Source organism: Archocentrus centrarchus, chromosome 16 (assembly GCF_007364275.1).
Source record: "Archocentrus centrarchus isolate MPI-CPG fArcCen1 chromosome 16, fArcCen1, whole genome shotgun sequence".
Lineage (NCBI taxonomy): Eukaryota > Metazoa > Chordata > Actinopteri > Cichliformes > Cichlidae > Archocentrus > Archocentrus centrarchus.
In genome coordinates, this window is record NC_044361.1 from 26,718,750 (window position 1) to 26,744,877 (window position 26,128).

General features: G+C 42.7%; 1 protein-coding gene across 4 annotated transcripts; it reads right to left on the reverse strand.

Annotated features, from left to right (window-relative positions):
* Positions 1-2,369: 2,369 nt before the first annotated feature.
* Positions 2,370-25,690, reverse strand: chd4b (chromodomain helicase DNA binding protein 4b). Of its 4 annotated transcripts, none has more exons than XM_030749259.1 (40): positions 25,429-25,689; positions 24,915-25,126; positions 24,332-24,456; positions 22,858-23,112; positions 22,624-22,739; positions 22,410-22,509; positions 22,109-22,319; positions 21,861-21,982; positions 21,628-21,751; positions 21,281-21,453; positions 20,512-20,757; positions 20,005-20,208; positions 19,682-19,893; positions 18,793-18,924; positions 18,469-18,568; positions 18,149-18,340; positions 17,505-17,705; positions 17,126-17,263; positions 16,830-16,951; positions 16,546-16,719; positions 16,211-16,352; positions 15,884-16,133; positions 15,664-15,788; positions 15,479-15,571; positions 15,242-15,383; positions 13,154-13,323; positions 12,803-12,980; positions 11,618-11,704; positions 10,625-10,716; positions 10,327-10,460; positions 9,547-9,691; positions 9,047-9,203; positions 8,100-8,185; positions 7,754-8,003; positions 7,310-7,366; positions 6,854-7,024; positions 6,638-6,746; positions 5,529-5,661; positions 5,221-5,416; positions 2,370-3,637 (listed from the first exon to the last, which is right to left on the reverse strand). In XM_030749259.1, the coding sequence occupies exons 2-40, from the start codon at positions 24,976-24,978 to the stop codon at positions 3,435-3,437; spliced, it is 5,931 nt and encodes a 1,976-aa protein (XP_030605119.1). In that variant the 5' UTR covers positions 24,979-25,126; positions 25,429-25,689; the 3' UTR covers positions 2,370-3,434. The 4 variants fall into 4 exon arrangements, 3 of the variants coding, with proteins under 3 accessions (XP_030605119.1, XP_030605118.1, XP_030605117.1); XM_030749258.1 differs by having other exon boundaries at positions 8,100-8,182; positions 12,791-12,980; XM_030749257.1 differs by having other exon boundaries at positions 12,791-12,980.
* Between the last annotated feature and the right edge of the window lie 438 nt (positions 25,691-26,128).

Sequence of the window (26,128 nt, forward strand, 5' to 3'; positions counted from 1 at the left end):
GTTCAGGATGCCTTCTAACATCTTAGTGTGTATTTTTTCACCACCTCTCCCACTGTGTCCAGTCTGGCTCCAAATCCAGAGCTAGTTTGTCCAGTCTCTTTGCATCCTTGTTTTTGGTGCTGCCACCCCAGCAGACTGCGGCATAGAACAGCACACTGGCCACCACAGACTGAACATTTTACTGCAGATGTCAAGAGATCTTAGTTTTCTTAATAAAAAGAGACATCTATATTCAGGGGCCAGTCTAGTTTGTTATCTAGGTGTAAACCAAGATATTTATATTTTGTTACCACCTCTATGTCCACCCAACCAATTTTCACAGACTGGAGAGGGGGCCTTAATTTTTGGAAATCTACCATCATTTGAGATGTTCAGTATGAGATGGATTTATGTGACTCCAGTCGCTGAAGGCTTTAACAGGATCTTTATATTCAGATTCCTGTCCATTCCTGATAAACGCCACAATGGCAGTTTCATCTGAGTATTTCTGGATGTGGCTGGACTCAGAATTGTATTTGGTGTCTGCTGTATACAGTGTGGAAAGGAATGGAGCCCGGAAAGTCCCCTGTGGAGTCCCCGTTGTGCTATTTAATGTCCCAGAAACACGGTTCCCCAACCTGAAAAATGATGGACTTTCTGTCAAGTAGTTTGTGATCCAGGAAACAAAGAAAGAATCGACACCCATCTCTGTGAGCTTGTCTTTGAGTCTATTACGCCTGTTAGGTCTAATCAGCCAATCACATGACAGCAATTCAATGCATTTAGGCATGTAGACACAGTGAAGACGAGCTGCTGATCTGAGTATTTCAGAAACTGCTACTCTACTGGGATTTTCCTGCACAGCCATCTGCAGGGTTTATCCAGTGAGCAGCAGTTCTCTGGAATAAAATGTCTTGTTGATGCCAGAGGTCAGAGGGGAATGATCAGACTGCTTTGAGCTCTGCATTGCACAACACATCGAACCATGAAGCAGATGGGCTACACCAGCAGAAGACCACTGGGTGCCAGTCCTGTCAGCTAAAAAACAGGAAACTGAGGCTGCAATTTGAACAGGCGCACCAAGATTGGAAAAAAATGTTTTCTGGTCTGATGAGTCAATTTCTGCTGCCACAGAACGGTAGGTAGGGTCAGAATATGGCATAAACATGAAAGCTTGGACCCATCCTGCCTTGTCTCAACAGTTTGTTGAGCTTGTGGTGTAATGTCCATTCATTTATGACCACAGTGCCCCCATCTTCTAATGGTTGCTTTCAGCAGGATAATGCACCGTGTCACAAAGCTCAGATCATCTCAAACTGGTTTCTCGAACATGACACTGAGTTCACTGTACTCAAATGTCCTCCACAGTCACCAGATCTCAATCCAACTTTTCTCCCCAGTCTATGTGAATATGGATGTGTGTAATTAATCAGTCCCTTTCAGCAGCAGGCGTGGTCTCTGGCACTCTCAGGTAGACACACCTTTCTGTCATCAACAATCAATGTCAGGCTGATATCGTCTACTTTGCTACTCTTACCTTGTGCTTCATTGTGCTGATTTGCTTGTTTATCCTTTCACCTAGAACAAACTGGAAAGCCTGCCTAGTACTAGCCTGCCAGGCTCACTCTCAACCACTCCTGTTGGATCGTTCTCTGGATTCCATCCCAGTTTTGTTGCCACATGCCCTGAAGAAAGACTATTTGGTTTCTGGTTAGTCCCTCGCATTGCAAACCTTGTCCCAAATCCTCTGGAAAACAAATTCTGTCTAGAAGGAACTCTCTTGCCTAAGTACCAGTAGCTCTCAGATCTGCTTGTTTACAATTGATCAGTTCTGTCCCATACCAGCTCCCAGTTCCTGCTTTGTATAGTCCTGTCAGTCTGAAGTTCTTAGTGTGTGTGTATACTTACCTCTGCCTAGCCTCTGCGCTCGGAACCTGTGAAGAAACTCACTTACCTTTTGTTCATTAAAACTGCTGAACTTCTTACATGTCCTGTCTTTGATTCCATTCATTTATCCCTGACACCACCTAATAAAGTGTGCAGCGAGTATTTAGGATCACCTGTCAAATCAGATAAGCACTACTTAAAAGTTTGCTTATTTTGCCCCAGAGTAACATTTTAAAAAGCATTTTCCCACTGCAGGTTACATTTCTACCACCATCTTTCTGTTGCAGAATTCTCTTGCAGATTTGAATAGCATCTCTACGACTGGTTTTAGTCAATTTTACAGTAAGCCACGCAGCGTTTGCCGTTAATCTTGACGGACCTTGCCATCGCTTTAGTATCACTACTCGCACAGCTAGAAACAGCAGCAGAAGAGTACTGTGCTTAAGAAAAAGGGAACTGACCATACATAACCTAATTTTAAAAAAATGTACCCAACACCAAGAAACTGTTGATTTTTTTTATTGTAGTCCATAAAAACAAACAGCAATGATAAAAACAACAAGGTGGTAACCATAATAATATTCAACAATGCAAAACAACATAATAGACAGTAAGAAATTAAATTAACTTAAGATTGCCACCATCCTCAGAGTCAACCCATGTACCTAAAAGCTGGGGAGCTATTGCAAGTTTGTATTACAGGAGACTTCCCATGGAGCAAATCTGTGGAGCAGCTAGGAATGTCAAGGTGCTGGTTGGGTTTGTGAACACAAAGAGTTGATTCCCCGATTGGGTCACCTGACGGAGCAGGTGGGAGATTGGGAAGGATGAGAAAAGAGGTAACAAATGTGACTGACTGATACAAAAGTGACAGTAACAGCCTCTCAGTGTCGGGGCATTCTGCAGTAGAGATGCACGTCAATATGCCCGGTTTAATACATACATACAGGAAACACACACACACACACACATCATCACTCTCCACACACACACATACAAATGAGGACATTAGAGTTAAATGACTTCTAAAAAAAAAAAAAACCCAAAAACATAATTTCACAATCTCCTAAAGGTGAAAACAAGCACAATAAAATCCTTTGAAGTCTGGAATAATCCAAAAGTTACTACAAAGCACCAGTATACTCCAAACATGCTGCTTCCCTTCCAGTCTAGCCTCTTCTGCTTCATTATACATATAGTTACACACACATGTTAGATCCTGCTGTAAGGACAGGTCAGAGGAGATGCCCGCAGTTCAGTGTTCTGGACAGTGGGGTTCAATTCGATTCCCAGTGGAGGAGAAAGACTTCTGTATCTAGTCTGCCGCAAAGAAAGAGAACTGATTCTTCCATTCGCTCCCATCCAACATCTACAGACCCAGTCTTTTCAAAATAAAGTCCAGGAGCACAGGCTCTTCTGAGTCCAGAGATGGGTTGTGGGTGCAGAGGAAGGAGAACTAACCTGACTGTGCTGTACATGGTTGCTGAGGGGGAGGAAGTCTGCTACATGGCGGTGAGGTGAGTACAACTGGCCTCGGTTGGGTAGTGAGAAATGTGAGAGAGGATTGGTCAGCGTGGCACCTGCATCTGCTGTGCGGTCTGTGACTGGTTCTGAGCAGTGACCTCGGGGCCCCGGCTGGCCAATCGGCTGAGGATATTCCTCTCTGACATTTGTAGCCGCACTGCCACAGGGGGTATCCTGGCGATGGTAGCCGGGAGGCGGGTGACGTCAGCCTTCATGTCGCTCAGCAGTTCCTCAAGCTGTTTGAGAACTAGAAATACAGCACAGAAATCGGCACAACGGGGGTAAACTAAGTGAGCGGTCAAGTTTTTGTTTGGTTAAAATTAATCGTATGGCGTGAGAAAAAGCTGGAGGGGACATTAAACAGTAAGGATGGGTTTGTAAACAGTCACACAACATCTCTCCTTCAGTACCATTTGCACCATTTCACCTGTAGCTATAAAATAAAGATGAATATAAACCACCCAAATTTCTCAAATTGAGCTCTGTGTTAAATCAAACTTGGAAGCAAACGTATCTCACTTTATGCAAAGTCAGATCTTATCAGAAAGGTCCATTAAAGATGCACTGAATCCATTTATGGGAGTTTAAAGCGCTCCTTTTCCTGAACACATTCAATGAATTTGAGACAGTTTCCCCCCCTAAATTATTCTGTTGTTCTCAGTTTTACCGTCATCTTACATGTATGTCTTACAAAATGCTGATGATGACTGAATGCAATCACAGACCTATAAACAACACAAATGGAGGGTGTAGGTGTAGGTTTGGTTCATAGAAGATTACTTTTTATGCACTACTTTATGTCTTTTCTGCGGCAATGTATGGTGGAAGTGTCTGTTTACACAAAGTAACACAGAATTCAGACACATGGTGATGATGCAAAATATCATGGAATATAATGCAGTTAGGATTTTGGACATTCTGCATTGTTTACAAATATTTACTCTACCTACACACTCTTTCCTCAGTCAGAAACCATACTCTGGTAATTGCATCCAGGTCAACACTCACTCCTTTGTTTTTAAACAGCGTGTTTAGTAGAGGTTATGAACTACAAGGCGAAAACAAGGCAAATAGCTCACTCAGTGCAGTGCAGTTTTTCAAAATAGCAGAGTCAAGTGCAGTTTAAGGACCAAACCAAACCTTTTTCTTTACGGGGGCAAAGAGCAAAACACAGGGAAGAAAACTTTACTTTCACCATTTTATCGTGACTGGATTGTGAAAGAAAAAAAAAAAAAAACTTCCATTATTCTGATGATCTCATTATTTGAATGATCTTTAAATATTACTGTTTTCACCAGACTAGCATGCTTCAACAGCTCTTTATAAATACAAAACACTGGGCTCCTGAGGCGGCGTACATACATGTAAAGTCATAATACTGCTTCACGCCAGTTAAAAAAAAATAGGTGCAAATGTTTTTTTAAAAATATATTTTATATATATTTTTTATATAACATTACATAACAGAAGTCTTAAACAGCCCCTGGCCCAATGCCGGCACAGCGCCGGGAAAACTCTGAGCTATAATTACTGCTGCAAAACCCAGATAGTTCTCATTAAAAAGAGGATAAGTGTCAGTTCATTCTTGTCTAGGTAGCTGCAATTACGTCTGTGTCATTATGTGCAAACACTGTCATTTGGTGCAGAAGAACCTGCAAGCAGCTGACTCTGCAGTTACCTGGTAAGAGCAAAACCATATGCAGAATAATTTTCCTTAACAGTCCCATTGTTTTTGTCATGAGACTTCTCAGTGTTTCAGATTGTATCCTGATATTTTCTGAGTGTTTTAAGTCCAAGAGAACCTTCCTTTTACTCTTCATCATGTCGTACCTTTATGCAGCACTGCATTGGCAGGCTTGTTTCCAGACATGGACTCCTTGCTGAGGTGCTGGTGGGACTCGGCGAGACATTCCACCTCACTGAAACGTGTGTTGAGGGCCATAGAGGGATGAGCCGGGTCCTCTGTCATGTTCAGGTAGGCTGCCCTGCGCAGCTGCTCCTCGATCACGAGCGCCTGCTCGAGTAACTGTACAGGAAACACAGGTGGACCACAAGTGCTCAGTGAGATATGATACACACACACACACACACAAAGATTCACACAGAAAACTCAAATGATAACCGAGCACTCATTTCACCTTGAACCTGCGGGCCAGAAACTTGTTCTTGATCTCCAGGAAGTTGCCTCTGCTCATCTCCCCTTTGAAGGGCTCATTGAGGATGGCAAACCTCACATCATTCTGTACATCCTGCCATCGAGCGTAGCCGTGTCTGAGAGACGCCAAAGTCAAGAATAACAACACAGGTGTGCTGGGACGGACAACATCATCTAGTACAGGGTAACATTGTCAAAGTTACCCAAACCTGGGTGCAATGTGGGCCCACATTTAACATCATTGTCCTTCATTCTCTTATTACTGGAGATCACAGACAGTTTCCAGAAGACAGACACCACACTTTACCATCACTGTTTTGATTTTTTTGTTTTTTTCTTATTAAGTGACCATAATTGTACAAGCCAGTGAACTGCAAATTTATGAGAAAATACTAGAAATCTGTTGAAGTCTGATAAAATATTAGAATTTCATTGAACAAAACTAAAGCACAAGTTAGCCATAATATTTGCCAGATAATTCCACTGAAATGCTCCAGAAGGCATCAACAGCACAAATATGGTAGAGGTCCAGTTCAGTTATAGCTAGCTGTCAGCTACAGTCTTTGCTGCCATGCCTGCCATTCAAAGCAGCCAAGCTCCCACATTTAAACCAAAAGGAAGCTTTATCAAACAATTCATTTACATTTAGTTGTACCAGGATGAAAATTTGGGAGTCTATGGGGATTGACTAATTAAGGGAATTGCAGTTTTTGGTGCATGCGTGTTGACTTTTCAGCCCTGGAGGCTGAAAAGTCTCAATTTCAAAGACTTGATATCTGGATGAATCCAGGCACATTTTAATGGATGGGTATTAGCTAAATCCCTTCTTTATTCCATTCTGTGGTCAGCCTGAAACAGCCTGCGACAGTGCTGGGCTCCTTAATGACATCTCTGCTCTTTAATATGAGCAGTTCACTTAATCTGAGTGTGAAATTTACAGTCTGTAAATGTGAAATGATATCTGCTCATCCTGGTGGCTGACTGTGTCATGAAACCTCATCCACATTATGTTCTCCAGGCTTCCCGCTGCTGTGTAAACTAATGCGAAAAGAAGACAGCACTAATCTATGAATAGTCTGTGTGAAAGGATACTGTATGATGCCAGCGAGCAGCCAGTAGTCATGGCGGCGGTGCCAAATCTCAAAGGTTTTCTTGGTGACGGTGGCTGCCCTCTCCTCATTCTGCCACAGAGAGTGAAGCTCTGGAAAGCAGGGCAGAAAGGTCAAAACAGACAGAAACGAAACAAAAAAAAAAAAAAAAAAAGAGAAGAGAAAGAAAAAAAGTATGAACGGCTGCATGTGTGTCCACCTGTGAATCCGCCATCAGCAATGTTGAACATGAACCTCTGCTTGGTGGCTTTCTTTTTCTCTTCACTGACATTAACCACAGGTGCAGCTGTTCCTCCATCTTTAGTGTTCTCTCCATTCTGCAGTTTGCTAGATTCGTCTGCTTTCACACTGTCCTTCTCCTCTTTTTGTTCTGCAAAAAAAAAAGATGAAAAAAAGATGAAAAATCAGAGTGCTGTGCAGCAACAATTTTATTTCTCATTAAACATTTCAAATGTATGACGCATGAACAGAATCCTCTTGTAAAGACAAGCGCAGAATTCATCAACTGCACAGTAGAAATCTTGTAAAGCAGATTTATTTTTAATATGCAACTCAAACTTAAAAAGGTAAAAAAAATAGCAGACGTTTGTTTCCACTGCTGCCACCTGTGCTTCAAACGCAATCCGGAGTGTAGGTGTGTGAACACAGAGCTAACCTTTTTTCTCCTCTGCAGTTGCACCAGTGTCCATTTTCTCCTCTTTGCCTTCATCAGCTGAAAGAAGAAGAACATACTTAAGAACTGAGAAGGTAAGAAACGAAACCCAGAGAATACCACATGATGTTTATGTTTCTAATCATCCATGTTTTTTTGACAGTATGGTGAGGTTTTTTCCTTTGCCCCACTTAAGTGCACATTCTCCATCCAGCTACTTCAGCTTAGCAGTATTCGGTACTGATCAAAACAAGCTTTTTAAATTTGTAATGTTATTTAATTCAAGCTGAGACCTAGCTCAAAAGTTATGTGCCGTGCTTGTACTGTGCCTTTAAATGTGAGTAAGCAGGATTTTCACAAGAAAGCTAGATTAAAACTCAGATATTTTGCAGACTTAAAGGCCTCAACAACTTGTTGCATTGTTAAAACAATCACCATGTGCCTCACCTCTAGGTCTGCCCTCCTCTGAATCCATCTTGCTCTCTGAACCTTCACCCTTGATGTTGGCAGAAATGTCCTTCTCCACTGCTGCTGAAAACTTCTCTTCTTTCTCTTTGCTCGTGTCGTCAGCTTCTTTCTCCTTCACTTGGTCTCCAATGGTCTCCTTCTCCTTGTCCTCCTTCTCTGCAGCAGAGTCTGTTTCTTCTTTCTTTTCAACAACAGGGGATTTTTCATTCTCATCTGGGATTTCAATAATCTAGATGAGAGATAAAATAAAAGGAGATATATCTTCAAAATCCTGTACAATGACTGAAGTAAAAATAGAAGTTGATGATGTAACAGCACAATTTACCTCTGGATCATCTGCCTTCTTAGCTGCTTTGCCATCCTCTCCCTCCTTCTTCATATCATCCTTGTCCTCTGATTTAGATAAATCTTCTGAAGACACAAAATACATAAGTAACAGATATGTACCAAGGGATTTCTGTCTTTCCTCAGTTATATTACTCATCAAGATTCTCATTTAACTCTTGAATCTTAACAAATGTGTTTGTTGGCCTGTAATTTGTTGTATGTAGTCTTTCTGGTTGCATCCACAAGAGGGCGTAAATTGTTGAAAATCTCTGGGGGCCTAAATAAACCTGGTTGACACATTATCTTTGAGTGCAAGATTAAAAAAAAAAAAAACAGCTCCCACAGGGTTATTTCAGGATATAACACTTTAAGATTTAATCACTTAAATTAAGTCTTAAATAGAATTCACATTACATCTGGCTCAAAACTGAAGGTAACCTTATTCGTCAGAACGTGTCGAATGCGACACAGCATACTACAAAAGCGCCGCCATTCGCAAACTTCGGCAACAAATACCGTAATATCCCTATATGGCTGTGAAGTGCGTTTCTGAGCTTTCAGGAACCGTTTGAATTTTTCCGATAGGACAAACGGTTGCAGAGTTACGGTAAGAAGCCAACTGATCAAAGTTCCTTTGTGATACGCTACATCTTAACCAGCTGTGCGCCGCTAGTAAGAGCAAGTAACCGGCGCTTCAGCGTTATATGCTTATAGGGTTAAGCATGTGGTGCTGAGGTTAAATCTCACAGGAAATGATAATGCACGTCATCTGTCATGAACCGCCATTTGTTACTACATGCAGTCTATGTGTTGGAAACTGAGTCTAATTATAATGTATGCATCATGTACGCATATGAGATGCCACGTACAATTTTAATTCATTTTAGCATTTTTCACCTTGTACTGTATGTGTGTGTGTGTGTGTGTGTGTGTGTGTGTGTTTACCTGGAACAGGAGTGTTGGGCTGTGTGTCTGCAGGGGTCCCGGTGGAAGGAGTCTTTGGGTCTTCTCCTGCAGCCAAAGCTGCAGCTCTTTTGTTCTCCTCCAGCTCTGCCATCCAGGGCATTGACCACTGACCATTCACATGTTCAAACTCCTGCACCTGTTACAAAGCACGTGAATCGATGACTAAAAGTTTGGATCATTTAAACCACATTCTCATGCAGGATTACATTATTTTCACTGTTTCAACTGGAGCTCTTAAACCAGGGATCCTCAAATCCAGGTCTCGAGGTTCAGTGTCCTGCAGGTTTTAGATGTGTCTCTGCTTCAACACACCTGAGTCAAATATAGAAGTCATTAGCAGGACTCTGGAGAACTTGACTGCATACTGAGGAGACAATTCAGCCATTTGATTCAGGTGTGTTGGATGAGGGACACATCTAAAACCTGCAGGACACCGGACCTCGAGGCCTGGATTTGAGGATCCCTGTCTTAAACCATACCTTTTTCCTGATGAGTGACATCACACCGATGCGAGTGAGCACATGCTGTCTTGACAGACCCTCCCGGGGGACGCCATCGGCAAACGTCTCAGCTCCGTCAGCCCCCGGCTCACAAAGGTGACGCATGAACAGGGACACATAGGCCCTGAAAAAATGTGAAGGAGAGGGTGACACTGTGAATACATTTGAAAAACAATTGTGAGCCAGGTGTATAATATGTTACAAATGTACAGAGAAAATATGCTAATTAAGTTATACTGGATTCAAAACAGCTAAAAGGCGGCTTCAAGTCCAAATGGCTCAGTCAAGTTAACAGCTTTAACAATAATTTACCAAATATGGAATAAATAAAGCATTTTTAATTATTTACCAATCTTGTGTTGCCATTTAAAAACTAATCAGAGTCCAGACATGTTTGATGGTTCCTTAATTCAGGAACAGGTGTGTAGCATTACCTTGTTAAGTCTGAAGAAGGGCATTCCAGCCTGAAACGTCACTTCTTTTAAATACTGATGGATTAAAAATCCTCAAGGAGCTTTTTGGTGTGCGGACCTCCTATTTTTCATTGACTTTTTCCTTAATTCAAGCAGCCATAAACTCTCTAAACTGGCAAAACTTTTAGTTTAAAAAGAACCTACGTAGATAAGTTTGTGAATTTGGGCAGGCACGCACTAAAACTTAGTACATCAAGGTTTTCGATAACATTTTGGGTCATACCAAAAAAGCACTTTAATTTATGTATAAATGTAGGACAATGAGAAAATCATCCATCAGACTCACTTGAATTCTTTCTCTGACTTTCCTCGTAGGTCTCTGACCAGCCACTGGTTAGTGAAGGCATCCTGGGGAGGCATCCCATAACGCATCACTGCATTTAAGAAAGCCTTCCTCTGCCGTGCATTGAAGCCAAGTACCTGAGATGTAAAAGATCAAGACAGATACAAAAGAAATGCTTAACAGAAAGAAAACAGAAAACTGCGCATCTTCAATCATTGTCTAGTCTTTTTTTTTTTCCTTGGATTTTCATTCTTATCTCGAGGAAGGAACTGGAAGAGAAAACCCTCAGCAGAAAACGCACCTCGATGTTCCCCCCGACCCTGGCCAACAGTGGAGGTAGAGGTTTGTCCCTGTCGTTTCTCAACCCTTTGCGGTTTGGTCTGCGGGCATTGGCTGTGAGGAAAGAGACACAGTAATTCTGACTGTCTGAGAGACAGCGCTAATTGCAAGCAACACACATTCCACTGAAGCCATGAGGAGAAGTTAAAAATGAAGTTCTGATGTATGACCGCGTGTGTCCTTATCGTCCTAAAATTTTTCTGTGATGATGTTCCACTTACAGCTCACTGGTTCACTGATCCTGCTGAAGCTGACCCTCCTCAAAAATCTCTCCACACTTCTACAATAAATGCCTCCTCTTTAAGCGCAATGCTTTCAAAATATTTATACAACTGAAAGCACTCCAGCAATATACATCATTTAATAAAACTCTTAGTGACAGAATAACAAAAACACAACTGGCATATAAATGCGCACCTTATTGCACCTTTTGATTGGCAAGTAAACATTATACAACGTATAATTTATAGAAACAGTTAATATAAACACAAATGATCTAAAGTGCATAGCAGGCGGTTCAGTGGGCTGGGACACCGTTGATCTTAATTTTCTTTCCCTGTTTCCTTTTCTTATGCTTTTTCCTTTTCTTTCTGCCTTGCTTTGCCTCTCTACACTCAGTGCAGATGATGCAGGTACAGTTCTTTTTTCGGGAGGTGCTGTTGAGGCTGTCAAGGAGGACATCATAGCTCGTGTCTCAATCTGAATAAACATTTGCAGGGGTGTTGGAAGGTTGTTAGTGACTTATACATCTCAAGCGTGAAGAAAGATTTCTTATCAACTGTTATTAATCTAATCAGGAACATCCACCTCCACGTCAGATTCTTATGATCAATTCCTTCACTCAATTCCACCTTTATGACTAATGTCAAACAACTTAGAGCACACACTTCTCAGTGTAAAAGATTAACAGTAGTGACATTTTACGCCGCATCCCTAACATCTGTAATCAACTTACCTTCAGCACGTTCATCAAAGTCTTCATCACCCTCCTCTGAGGCCACTGAGTAATCAGACTGGTTATCCGACTGGTCCTCCTGCCAATCTAAAGAGACCACAGAGAAATGATGAGCAGAGAGAAAATTCATAAAAGATAAAACTCTTCACCACCAGGTCTGAATCTAACTGATCAATGATGAGATAAAAGTACATGTGAACGCCTCGCAGTGGCATAATCATAGATAAACGGGAATTCAACCAGTAGGGGGAGCTGCTGTGTCAAAACTACATTTGAACAACTGGATTACTTTCCCTGATTAAACAGTGCAATAAACAGTAGGAAAACAGCCTTCACTGATGTTGTTAATGTGTAAAAAAATGTCTATATGCACACAGCTAAGCACTGCAAAACAAAAGCTGAACTCTTTCTAGGTTTTGCAGGGTTTTATAGTCCAAGTCCCAAACCCTGGAAGCCTGAACTAGAGAAGCAGTTAATAAACTGGATGGATGGATGGCTAAGGAGCATAAATTACAGCTTTACCAACAAAACATTGTCACATTGAGAAAAGTCAATACTCCGTGACACATGCATTTTCTCATGTCTGTACAATCAGACATACAGACTATACTCAGGGGCTGGCAGGTTAAAGTCTGGTTAATGTGTGATCACACGCAGCTCCACTGAGTGATGTCTAAAAACGTTTAGCAGAAAATGGGCATTGTGTTATTTGCTGTTTCTTCCTGTGGATCCAGCCAAATCTGCTGCTGCCCCTACTGTTTTTAATGCAAAGCCAATGGCTATACAATTCAAATGTTTCCTTTGTGTAACTGTTTTTAGTTGGCATGAATTCCAAATAGAAAAGGACTTAAACAACCTACAATGTGAGTCATCTGTATTTGGTGCGCACTTATCTCTTAAAGCAGGGTCACTAATTTCTGCCTCAGTAAGAGGCCTCATCCTTATAATAAACAGTTTTTTAACTGATCTAAACATTTATAAATAACATAAAACTACCACATTTCTATATCCAAACAAAAAAACAAAGATTAAACTTTTACCATTATCTCACTGTCTACGCTACCCTATTACCACTACACCAAGACCACACAAAAACACAAATCCACCACTGGTACCGCACACCACACACACACACACACACAAGAAGAGGTTGCATTATATATTGTTCTGTACCCTGTCTTATACCTCGGTCCTCCTGGGAGCCATCATTGTAGTTGACTGGCTTTCGAGTTCTTTTGCCTTTGCCCAAATTGCGGGCAAGGTCCTCCTGCTGCTGCTCATAGTGGTGCCGAAGCAGCTTTTCCCAGTAGTCTGGATCAACACTTTCCTCCTGCTTGATCACCTCCCTTTCCACTTCCTCCTCCTTTAAAAAAATATTATTTTTTAATAGAATACACATTAGGACTGTTTATTTGTGCTTCTTTAGTTAAGAGTTTTTGTCGTCAATCCAGACTACTAAAGACTAGACACTAAAATATCAAAAAGTTAAAAGTTTTATTTTCATATATGCATACCGTAGCCGCACTAACACTGTACCTCATCATCTTCATCTTTGACAACATACTGGGCCACTTTGAAGGAGCTGAGGTATTCGTTCATGCTCTGAAGCTCAGTGTCATCTGTGGCATCCTGGTTCCTGTCAAGCAAACGGTCAATTGCCTGGTCATCGTAGTGGATAACACTGCTGTCATCCTCTTTGTTGTCCCCTAAAAGGAGAGTAAGTGGAAAAAGGACAAAAGGAGACACTCAGATTTACTGCCTGAAACATTTCTGGCATCCCAGTGGAGAAGGCCTGATTCCACCTCCTTCTTGTTGTTTATACACTCCAAGCAACTAGTGACGTGCACCTCAAGTCGACGATATGTTTAACAGATTAAACATTGCTGCTCTCACTACTCTGCACCCAGAAAGGTTGGTTAAACTGTCCATACATCTTCTTCCGCTTATCCTTTTCAGGGTCACGGGAGGGCTGGAGCCTTTCCCAGTAGCCATAGGGCAAAAGGAAGGGTGCACTCTGGACAGGTCATCAGTCTGTAGCAGGGCTAACATAGACAGACAGACAGGCATTTCCACTCACATTAACACCTACGGGTAAGTGAGAATCACCAATTAACCTAAACCCACTAACTGCATGTCTCTGGACTGTGGGAGAAACATGCAAACTCCACACAGAAAGGTCCCAGTCAGATGGTGGATTCAAACCCAGGACCTTCTTGCTGTGAGGCAGCAGTGTTAAATGCCGCGCTGCCCCGTTGGTTAAACTAATCACTCAGATTTTATTAATATACAACGCTAGTAAAAAAAAAAACCTCACCCCGATCTCTGACAGGAAGTCGTAATCAAATACCATGGAAAGAAAAACAGATAACAGACCTGCAAACCAGCACAGTTCTGCATTATCTTGATCTAGAAAATGAAACAATGGTAAGTTTCTAGAGTAAACTGGCATTTAACCACTTGACTGGAACAATGCATAACCACATTCTGCAGAGAGTGCAGACACTAAGGCCTAATTTAGACTTCTGTGGTGAATCTATGTAGAGCCTGTGACGTAAACTATGTAAGTAGCCAACGTGGCATTTACGCTTGTGTGTTGTGCATTATGTGTTGTGGTCATGACCTGGTGTTTAATATGCAATCCCAGCCAACAGAAACAATTAAAATGCTGTGAGTCCTCTTTGTTGTGGACAGTTTCTTCAGGGACAAACGCATTTGTCCCTCAGGTTTTTCCACTTCTTTGTACATTCCCTCACATGCATTCCGATCATTTCAGCAATTTCCCAACAGGAATTTTTTCTGACATTTGTGAGTCCTTATAATGACGTTACGATTATTATTCCTTATATTGAGAGGATGATTGTTATTCTCTCATTGATAAAATTCAAAAACTGCTGCAAAAAAGAAGCCAGAAATGCACAGAACAGATTGATGGTACTGAACAAACCAATCGCAATAGTTGCGGGATTCGGCGATGTGACACATAGTTACATTTCTAGGGAGGTGCATGTCAGGATATGCCACAGGTTATGTTGTATTTTTATTATTAATTTTTTTTTTTTTGGGGGGGGGGTTACAATGTAGCTACAGTGTAGATTTCCTGCTGAAGTAACATGCAGAGAAAGGCGGCTCCTGGCGCTAGCACTAATGTTAGCCCCACTCACCAAACTTAACTCACATTGTGTGTGTGCATCAACACAAAATGCCACACATTTCAGCAAAATTTTAATTTGATAACTGAAAAATGCCATTAATGGTTTCAAATGGCTCGTAGTACATAATATTAATCAAATTTGTTTTCTCCTGTTTAACTAGAAAATTAGTAGCCAGGACCATAACTATTTCCAACCCCCTGAATCTCAATAATCCCTAAATAAAAACACAACATGGTATAAGACAATAACTATGGAAAAAGCTGTATTTTTCAAATCCCATTGCTTTAGCTCTGTTTATTTCTTTAAGTATGAATACTCTACAGAAATTCCCAACTAATTTCCAAATTTGAAAATTTTTATTTACGTACTATAAAAGACTTCTGGTGTCCTACCTCCAATACCTTAACAGCCCACCAGGAGATCTTGAAGGGTCTCGAAAATCATCAAAATAAATTTGCATACATCGACTCACCATCTCCGACTTCATCCTTAAACAGTTCTTCCGTTCCAAACTTGAGAATGTCATCAAGTTCCTGCTTGGACATGGAGCCCATCTTTGACCCAAGGCCAGGTCGCACCACCAGGTGGGTGAGCATCATCTTCTTCTTTGCCACCTGGTGGAGGCAAGAACGTTCAAGGCAAGCCAGCAGTGAGCGTGTGATCACAGCAACTCAATATATTTGCTACAGTGGTGTTAATTTTCCCAGACCTGTGTGATCCTCTCCTCCACTGACGCTTTGGTAACAAAGCGATAAATCATCACTTTCCTGTTCTGGCCAATACGATGAGCTCTGCTGAAGGCCTATGAAGCACACATGAAACACAATATAATCACCCCTCAAAATGAATGCTCACACTGACGCAAACGTGAGGTTAGTCGTGTGATTTGAATACCTGGATGTCATTGTGGGGATTCCAATCGGAGTCATAGATAATAACAGTATCAGCAGAAGCAAGGTTAATGCCCAAACCACCAGCTCTGGTAGAGAGGAGGAACGCAAACTGCTGAGCGCCAGGAGCTGGTTGAAAGAGGAGCACAATTCAAATTAGAAAAACATACATCACCTCTGCTGTTCTGAGAGGCAAAACTGATAAATAGCTGCACACGCCTCACCATTAAAGCGATCAATGGCCTCCTGTCTCAAGTTGCCAGTGACTCCTCCATCAATCCTCTCATATTTGTAACCCTCGTTCTCCAGAAAGTCCTCCAGCAGGTCGAGCATTTTGGTCATCTGGGAGAAAACCAAAACCCTGTGGCCTCCTTCTTTCAGCCTTCTCATCATCTTCTGGAGCAGCATCAGCTTCCCTGAAGCCTTGGTCAGGGAAGTGCCTTCATACATGCCATTTGGAAGTTTTGGTGCTTCCTGAAATTAGGAAAGTGATGTGTTTAACAGGTTTAAAAGCATTCATTTAAAAAATAATAACTGCATAGTAAACATACATTGGCAGCTGCTGGAAAGAGGTAGGGGTGGTTACAGCACTTTTTGAGGTCCATCACAACATTGAGCAGAGACACTTGGTTGCCTCCTCCGCGAGTGTTCAGGGCCTCAAAGTTACGTGTTAAAATGAACTTGTAGTATTTCCTGAGGTACAAAAAGAGAAGTAAAGAAATGTGAGATAAGGAGAAGGGAAAGGGAAATATTCTGCCCTCATGAACAGAATCAAAACCTTTAAAAAAATAAATAATGGCCAAAAATAAAAATGCCCATCTATAGTCTGTACTGGTTTAATCTTACTGGACTTGCAGCTACTGCTACACAGTTTCTTATGACTTACTTTTGCATGGAGCTCAGCTCCACTCGAACAATGAGCTCAGTCTTTGAAGGCATGTGTTTAAATACATCAGCCTTCAGCCTCCTGAGCATGTGTGGTCCCAGCATGTCATGCAGCTTCTTGATCTGGTCCTCTTTGGCAATATCTGCAAACTCTTCCAGAAACCCTTCCAGGTTGCTGCATAAAAAAACAAAAAGTCAAAAGAATTAACATGCTGCCACAGAGGATGTCATCACTGTGTCTGCAATACAGCCACATCGGCTGTAGCCATGCACTGAGGTACTGACTTGAATCTCTCTGGGGTTAGGAAGTTTAGCAAGTGGAAGAGCTCCTCCAGGTTGTTCTGAAGGGGAGTGCCTGTCAGCAGCAGCTTGTGTTGCAGTGGGTAGTTGTTCAACACTCTGAAGAACTGAGAGAACGACAGAAAATATATGTTCAAACCTCGGCACTGAAGCCAATAAAAACCGTTTAGAAATTGTATTACAGCACAAAATTGCTGTGTCCAGTATTGTGTGCCTGGTAATTAAGATTGACCAACAAACTTGGGGGTTTTTTTGTAAAAGAAAAAATCTTTTGTTGTTACCTTTGACTGGTTGTTCTTCAGTCTGTGGGCCTCATCTACAACCAGACAGGCCCATTCAATGGAGCCCAGCACAGCCTGGTCAATGGTGATCAATTCATAGGATGTCAGCAGAACGTGGAACTTGACGGGTGAGTCTTTCTGTAATGTGCAGAGAAAAGTGAACTTTAATTAAGCTGCAAAACTGGGAAACAAGTGGAAACTATTACAGTTATTACAGCTGCAAATGATTGCTTCCACTGGTGATGCAGTGCCACAACTAAAACTTGGATAACCTGGCAACCACTGGTATGCAAGGTAATAATTCAAAGTCACTACACTCTGATCACTATTTTCAATCAAAGACTTTTATTGTATCCGGTTTGCTTTTGCTACTTCTTACCTTCATTTTGGAAGCCTTTTTTCCTCCTCTGATGGCATTTCCCTCAAAGGAGAACTCGTTCTCTCTGATAACAGCCCTGCTGTCTTTGTCCCCTATGTAGGTGACCACATACATGTCAGGAGCCCACATCTCAAACTCTCTCTCCCAGTTAATGATGGTGGACAGCGGAGCGCTGACAAGGAATGGACCTTTGGAGTGACCCTGTACCAGCGGAAAACGAAGTAACAATAAACATTTTAAAAAAAAAATCAACAAAAATGATTCATTGATTTAATATCAGATAAATCACACAAATGTATTTGTTTTGCCCTGCCTTTAGGATAGAGCTCCTGACTTAGAACTCATCCCCTTTAATGGACAGAGTTACTGTGTGTCACATGTCTGCAACCCCAACCACTAACACTGACTGACAGGGGAGGGCAGACAGGACAAAACAGTGTCAGTTAAAGCAAAATACAGCCTTATTAATCAAGCATAAGGAGCTACTGTGTTGTTTTTAACTGGAAAAACATGCTTAGTAAATTCATAAATTCATTCAAATTCACACACACACACACACACACACACACACATACATATATATATATATATATATATATATATATATATATATATATATATATATAAATAAAATGGCTCCTTACCTCTTTATACAATGAGTAGAGGAAGACAGCTGTCTGAACTGTCTTGCCTAAACCCATCTCGTCAGCCAGGATTGTGTCAGTGGCCTGAGCCCAAGAAAACCTTAACCAGTTCAAACCTTCCAGCTGGTAAGGATGGAGAGTTCCTCCTGTGCTGTCCAGGTAGTCAGGCTGACGATCAAACTTGATGGTGGGCTGGAAGGAAGAAACCAGAAAAAAAATAAAATTGCTGACCCGATTTAAGCAGCGAGCTTTTACATAGTCATCAATAATCCATCAGAATACAGCAATTTCAGAAAAAGGTTGCATTTTGGTGCGCGTACATCTACAACTGGATTAGCAGGCGGGCGCTCTGCCTTCTTCACTTTGACTGTCTTTTTCAGCTTCTTGCCGGGCCTGCCTTCCTCGCCCATCATCAACTCTCTTACAGACAGAAAAGGAAAAGAAAGATAAGATTGACGATTTTATTTCAAACATATAACTATAAATAATAACATGACACACTGTAGACAGAAAAATAAAAGATACTGAGTTGCCACAAATATCTCTTATATACCACACAATTTACACGAATGAAAAGGAGTAGGATGAAGTTCTTGCTTAACCTGAGGAAACAACTATGTGACATTTTGTAAACGACTGCATACCTGTGATTCCAGTAAGTCTGTTTGTAGGTGTCGTACTCAGGAATGTCCATATCTTCACTCTCCCAGGTGGACTGGTCATATGGCAGATCTCTCCATTTGATCAGGTAATGTACATTGTTCTTTTTATCAACACTATCACAATAAAACACACAGGGAGATATTCAATTGTAATAAGATGATAAAAATGAATGTGTTTTTGTTTCGGAGTCCTACTGTACACTATCGCTTGTCTTTGACAGTTTGATAATTGAAAAGTTTTCCCTTACATGGTAAAATTATAAGAGATGGGCCCAAGCATACTTTAACATGTGGAAAAGAGACCATCTCAGCTTTGATGCCTGACACCCCTCTCATTCACTCCATCTCCTCTGACCGCTGACAACTGAAGATATTTTCCCACCATAACCCTTTACTGACAAATTAACCGAAAAATCGCCTGGTGACAAATGCAGCAACATTTTGGACAAACAGTGAGCATTACTGCTACACAAGCACAAACAGCTTCTCTACTGAATCAGCTGTTTGCACTGTGTTGTTACTGTGGTTTGTTATCACAAACAGACAAAGCCTGTGCGCAGCATCAGAAATGCATGCACATACAGCAAGAGTGCAGCTGTCATCTTCACCTCATGTGAAGGGCGGTGTTATATTTATTGAATACGGTTCCTTAAAAATTAATGCTTTACTTTAACTCAAAGTCCTTGACTGTTCAGCACCTCACACACCTACATTTTTATTCTGTATGTGAAAGCATACAGAATAAAAAATTATATGCATGTATTAAAACAGCAGTGCTGATTCAGTCTGAGTGTTCCACTGAGCAAATTGTATTTACTTTATTTACTTTTACTGTTTCTTGGTTAGTGTCTTTGTTTCATATGTATCCTACCTGTGGTTAAGAACGCGGTGGATCATCAGCCACTCCATCTTAACTCCATAGCGGCAAAACTCCTCCTCCATGTGGACAAAGAGGGGATCCTTGTTCTTCCTCTTGGTGCTCTTGTCATCGTCGCCCTCGCCTCCAAAGTCAGCAGGCGGCGGTTCGTCCATGTCAGTCTTCCTTTGGTAGTTGCGGAACATCACTTGGCAGTTCAGCTCCAACTGGGCAAGAGCAAATGAGGGGGCGTCATGTGATGAGATTGTATGTAACAACAATGCAAATAAGATCTCATTCACATCTACAGGTGGATACAAACTCTCAGAGCATGGTACCTGTAGCTCCAGCACCCAGGAGCAGTGCCAGTAAGACATGTTGCACCACTTGACAAAGAACTCCCTCTCTCTGCGGCCAGCCAGAGGTGGGGGGTCAGGAGCATCAGCAGGCAGCTCTGCGGGCCGGGGGACAGGGGTGGGGGACGGTGCTTCTCCCCAGCGCCACGTTAAAACCTTCTGAACTTTGCCCTTCATCGGTGGACACTGTCATGGCAGAGGAAATAGTTATAAAAAGGGAACCCAATTAATCAACAAAAGCACTGTGAAACTGAGGGGAAAAAAAAATCTGTTTTTAAAAATTATATGAATGCTTAACTGTAAAAACACAAGAAATAGATAAAATAAATACTGCATGATTGTCATTTTTTTCCTCGAAAATGCTGTAAGTAAACTTATCCACATCAAGAGAAAAGGCTCTTTATCTCCAGCACAACTTGGAATTTGTAATCCACATGCACGCCCACGTGAGCACGCGCAGTCTCATATGCACCAGTGCTCGGTGCTCACCTTACAGCGGGGGCAGATCCACTCTCCATTGGGGATCTCGGGGAGAGGAGGGTTGAGGCAGTGGATGTGGTAGGAGGAGGGGCAGGTGTCACAGCAAAGCAGCTCTCCTCCGTCCTTACACACACGGCAAAACTCAATGTGGTGGTCGTCTTCCTCCTCCATCCCTTCATCCCTCCTGTCGTCATCGTCCTCACCTTCAGCCTCGGACAGATCATCCCTGGCTTCCCACTGGATTCCCTCCTTCTCCTGGTGGCAGAATTATAGACAGGAGGAGGAGGTGTGCACGCAGGGGAGTGGGGGGTGGGCAGACAGGCAGAGAAGGTATGCGGAACGAAGTGAAAGAAAAAAGGGGAGGGGTGTGTGTGCGTGGGGGGGATATGAAGAGCGCCAAGGGGTGGGGAGGGAGGGTGGTGTGTGCATTGCGTGCGTGTGGAGCAGCCAGAGGATGGGAGGGAGCAGGAGGCAGGGAGGGGGAAGGAGGGGAGGGATGAGAAGAGGAAATGGAGGATGGGTGAGATGTGTGGTGGGGAACAGGAGAGGATTGACGGGAACATGAGCAAAATGGTTGTTGGGGTGGAGGGAGAAAGGGACAAAGAGAAATGGAGAACACAACAGTCAACTCTGCTGCCAGTGCAACTTCCACGGGAAATATTTTAAAATCAGACTTTTATACAATTTTTGCCCTCATTTAAACTTTGAGAATCAGGCGTAGCTGTTCTAACAGTCTGCCATGCGCATCTCTCAAACGTTTCAAGGTTTCAGTACTCACACAGTGCGGGCAGCTCCACTTGCCCTCAGGTGCCTTCTCCATGTCAGGGTCCAGACAGACCATGTGATAAGCTCTAGGACAGGTGTCACACAAAATGATCTCTCCTCCCTGCTGGCACACCTCACAGTAATCCTGGTGGTCTGTCTCATAGCCGTCACCATCTTCTGTCTCCACTGAGAAAAGACAGAAAAAAACAGGTACAGAGAACTGACACACAGAAGATATCAGCCTTCACTTCGGCCATGACTTTGATCTTGTTTAACAAACAACCTACATCAGACACATTTCTTTTTCTTTCTGAAAATGCTGATAAAAGATCACACTTTTATTTTAGCTGCATTTCCAACCTTTCTTCTTTTTCTTTGCACTTTTGGGTTTCTTCTTAGGACGACTGCTGCGGATGGAGCCATCTGACACTGAGAAGCTCCCATCATCAAAGTCACTGTCAACATCAGGTTCATCTTCATCGCTCTAATGAAGTCAACAACCGAAGTGAAAAGATTTATATCATAGTACATTATCAATATTTGGATCTTGGTGATCAAACGTGGAAATAAAAGCACTGATTGAGTGATCTTACAGAGGAGCGCTTCCTCTTGCTGTTGAGGCCTCCAAGTTTGATCTTGAGTGGAGCCACCTTCTTAGGTTTTGGTTTCGGTGGAGGCTTAGATGTAGGCTTTGACCTCCTACGTGCATTGGGACCTCAAGAGAAGAGAAGATACAAATTTATTAAAAAAATTTTTTAACTCAATATAAACTCCATACAGTCAAGTGATACAGGCAATAAAATAACCAACATTCAGCTCATGCACCATGGTCCTATTTTACCTTTGCCCTCTTTGGTCTTGGCCTTACGGAGTGGAGGTGCTGGGGGTGCTGGGGGTGCAGTAGGTGCTGAAGCAGCGGCAGGAGTTGAAGATGGTGCGGGCAATGCAGCAGGACCGGTCTCTGCCCCACTCTCTGTCCCTGCTACCACCATGTTCTCCACAGCTGCTGCCACATTGGCAGCTGCCAGGGCTGCATTAGCAGTGGCACAACCCTACAGCGCAACAAAAGCACAGAGTGAGAACCTCTGCTCTCTACAAGTCCAGAGCATCACAGAAGAACAAAAGTCCTCCATATTTAATACCTTCAGAGGGTTGTTCGTGCTGAATTCACGCCACTTAGCCATCATTAAAGTCATCATCTTGGACACAGCAATTTTGGGGTTCTTAGCTGCAATTAATGGCCTAAAGACACAAAGTGGGGCAAGAGTTTTCATATTGTTATTTACATATATATATTTGTAATAACAGAGAAGATGTAAACTTTAATATCAAACATTATGAAAAGGGTGACTTCACCTGACAAACTGACTGAAGGCCTTGTAGTTGGTGAGGGAGCTGTAGTCTTCCTGAGTAAAGACGTGGTCTATGTCTTTCATGCCCCAGGCTTCCAGCAGCTGGGTAGAGCTTTTCGGCTGAGGCATGAAAAAGAGTTGCAGAGTACAACAAGGAAAGTTAGTTTCACATGTCGGCCCTGCAGTAAGTAAATATAAACTCTGCATCTGTGAATGAATCTGGCAGTGAATCTGGAACCTGGCAATCATCGTCATCGTCCTCATCATCTTCTGGCTCTGGGTCTTTACGTTTGCTCTTCGAGCTGGACGAGCCACCCTTCTCTGCTGCCGCACCTCCCTTCTTCTTGTCTTTGGCGGAGCTGGACCGTTTCTTCTTTTTCCTCCCTGGTGCATAATCACTTCCTTCACTCTCTGACCGCATACCTCCCTCATCAGCATCCCTCTCTGCTGCCTCCACTCCAAGCAGGTGCTCTGGGGAGCTGACTGGCAACTCCTGCAAGATAAAGAACCACATCGCTAATTGCGTAAAGGGGCTGGATTTTATGTATAACATTAGATGCTAAAATGACATCTTTCTTTATCTTTTTTCTTGTAAAGGTCCTGGCACTCTATTAGAATGGGGGAATGAAAAGACACTGGGCTGTCATTCACAGAGCTGCTGTGGTCAACATATGACTCATCACTAATTTCAGAAGAAGCTGAAACAGTCAGTCACTACATCTATTGTTCAGCTGAGACAGAATGGGTCTTTTTTATTTATTTTCCAGCAAAAATGCAAAACATTTTCTGATTTCAATATATGTTTTGTGTGATTGTTTATTTAATACATATTAGACAATGCATTTTAAATGCACCGGTCTGGCCTATGGAAAATTATACATTTGCTAGTAATCAGTTAATTATATATTCACTGACTTTACTTCTTCTTTCAGCTGCTCCCTTTAGGGGTCACCACAGAGGATCATCTGCCTCCATCTCCCTCTATCCCTAGCATCCTCCTCTGTCGCACCAACAGTCTGCATGCTCTCCCTCACTACACCAATGAATCATCTCTGTCGTCTTCACCTTCTACTCCCGCCTGGCAGCTCCATCTTTAACATCCTTTGCCCAATACATCCACTATCCCTCCTCTGCACATGTCCAAACCATCTCAGTCTTCCCTCTCTGACTCTGTCTCCAAACTGATCAAATTTATAGTAAAGAGCTCCATCCTTATGTCAGGGTAGTTGAGTCTCTGTTTTACACCTCATGAAATTACTGTTTACACCACACCACAACTACTTATAGTTTATTTTGTTTAGTTTTTTACTTTTTAAGCTCCCGTATTTTACTTAATTTTCCTATTTAATTCAACTTTTTTTCTTTTGAGTGCCTTATTGAACTATTTTGATTTGTCATACTTTGCTGCTGAAACTTTTGGGATAAACAAAATTGACCTTATCTTATATTAAATACACCCTATATCCACACAGTTTTTTCTCAACTTCACACAAAGAATAAAATGAGTAAGCTTGTGAAATGAGCACTTCATAATTCATTATTTGGCTGCAACATAATCCATTACTTTGGGGATGTTTTATGCATGTGCAGTAAATCAGAGTAGAACAACATCTGTTGTGTTGACAGCTTAGAGAAATGTTTACAAAGACAAATCTGTCAGAATCTTAAAAAAGGATTTCCTCAGTCACAGGCTTAAACTTTGTGAAACTCACCTCTCGGATGGGTCTCTGCCTCTTGCTGCTGCGGCTCTCTCGGCTGCTCTTCTTGGCTTTCTTCTTCTTCTTGGACTTGGGTACCTCATCTACGTCAGACACAGCATCCTCCGGCTCGTCCTCATCTGCCGGCAACACGCTTTCATTAGTGAAATAAGACAGTGCGCGTGCACACACACACACGGACAGGAGCACCACCGCTGTAGGCCGAAGGGAGAAAACAGGGGACCGCGCACGGGCACGACTGGCATGCGTCCGTGCACGCACGCACACACACACACACACAACGCGAAAACCACAAAAGCGCAGGTTGAAACTTGTCCGTTTTCTGTGTTTGAAACTTTGACAGCTCACGCCCACGCTCGTGAGGGCACCCGTGAAACAAGAAGGGGCCCGAAGAGAAAAAGGGGGAAACTCTGGACACTTGCTTGCCAAGTTAGCTAACTAATCTATCATGGCGAGTGACGGACGGCCCGAGCCGACTACTCACGGCTAGCTGAAGCTAACATTAGCATCGCGTTGAAGGCGAGCTCAAGTTACGGAGATGGACCTTCTTCTTCAGGGGCAAAACATGCGAGCTTACCGTGAATTAGTGAGTGCTCGTCCGTGGTTCCAAAGTCGTCCCTCTCATCCTCGCTGCACGACATTTTCCCGTTGTAATTTTATTTCTTGCTGGTCGAATTAATCCCTCCTAAACCTTGCTCCTCGGTCGGCGAGGGAGGAGGGAAAATGACGTGGGACTGGTAGAGAATGGACCGGGGGTGTCCAGGAAGGGAGGGGTGGTGGTGGTGGGTGCTGGAGAGAAAAAAATATATAATAATAATAAATGGCACCGGGGGGGTAGCTAAGCCTTGCTCGTTTCTTATTATTTACACAGCATCTAATTGTCCACCTGCCTGCTCAAACAAGTTGGATAACTTCATTATCTGTGACATTATCGGCTCTTGATTTGCAGGTATATTTCTACAATGAACTTCAGTGTGGCATCCGTGGGTACTTCAAATCTAAACAGTGAACTCGGAACTGCTGAGTTAAAGCGATGTATGAGAGCAAAGTTTAAGTATTACAAAGCCAATCTCCTCACATTAGAAACTTACAGTAGTGTGCGTGTAGTCCCGGCTCGAGGTGTGCTCTCTCTCTCCCCTCTCTGGCTCTCCTCTGGCGGTGCGAGAATTACCACGAATCAGTCTGTTTGTGTGTCAGCGTTCATTCATTAAGCCCAACTAAATCGGCGGTGATCGAAATTTCAAAAATGAGCCGTCAACGACCCAAAACACGCTGCTCCGTCCCCCTCTTCTCTCTCCCCCAACCCTTACAGGCAGCGCTTAGCTAACATCTTCACAAACACACAAAGGGGGCAGACATCCCATAATAATCCCCCCCTCCCACACTCACACAGGACTCTGCATAGTTACCTCGCAACGGACAGACCATAATACTCAGCCTGCCCCCACCCCGCTTCCACCACCACCACCACGCGCGCGCACGCACGCACACTTCCACACGCACCAGGCTCATTGCATGCACTCACACTCCTTCCCCTCTCCACTAGCGGTCCCAGCCCCCTTAGCAACCCCGTTGTCATGGTGACCCCCCCCCCCCGCTCCTTGACAGACCATAATACTCCAGCAGTAGCAGCATACATCCCATAATATACAACTCCTAAATAGACAAGAAAGAAAAAAAAAAAAAAAACACTAGTGAGATGGGTCTCCAGGGGAGCGCAAGTCCACTGGTGACAGACCATAATACTCAGTCAGCATCCACCTGGTAGTGAGCAGGACTACGCCAAGAAGT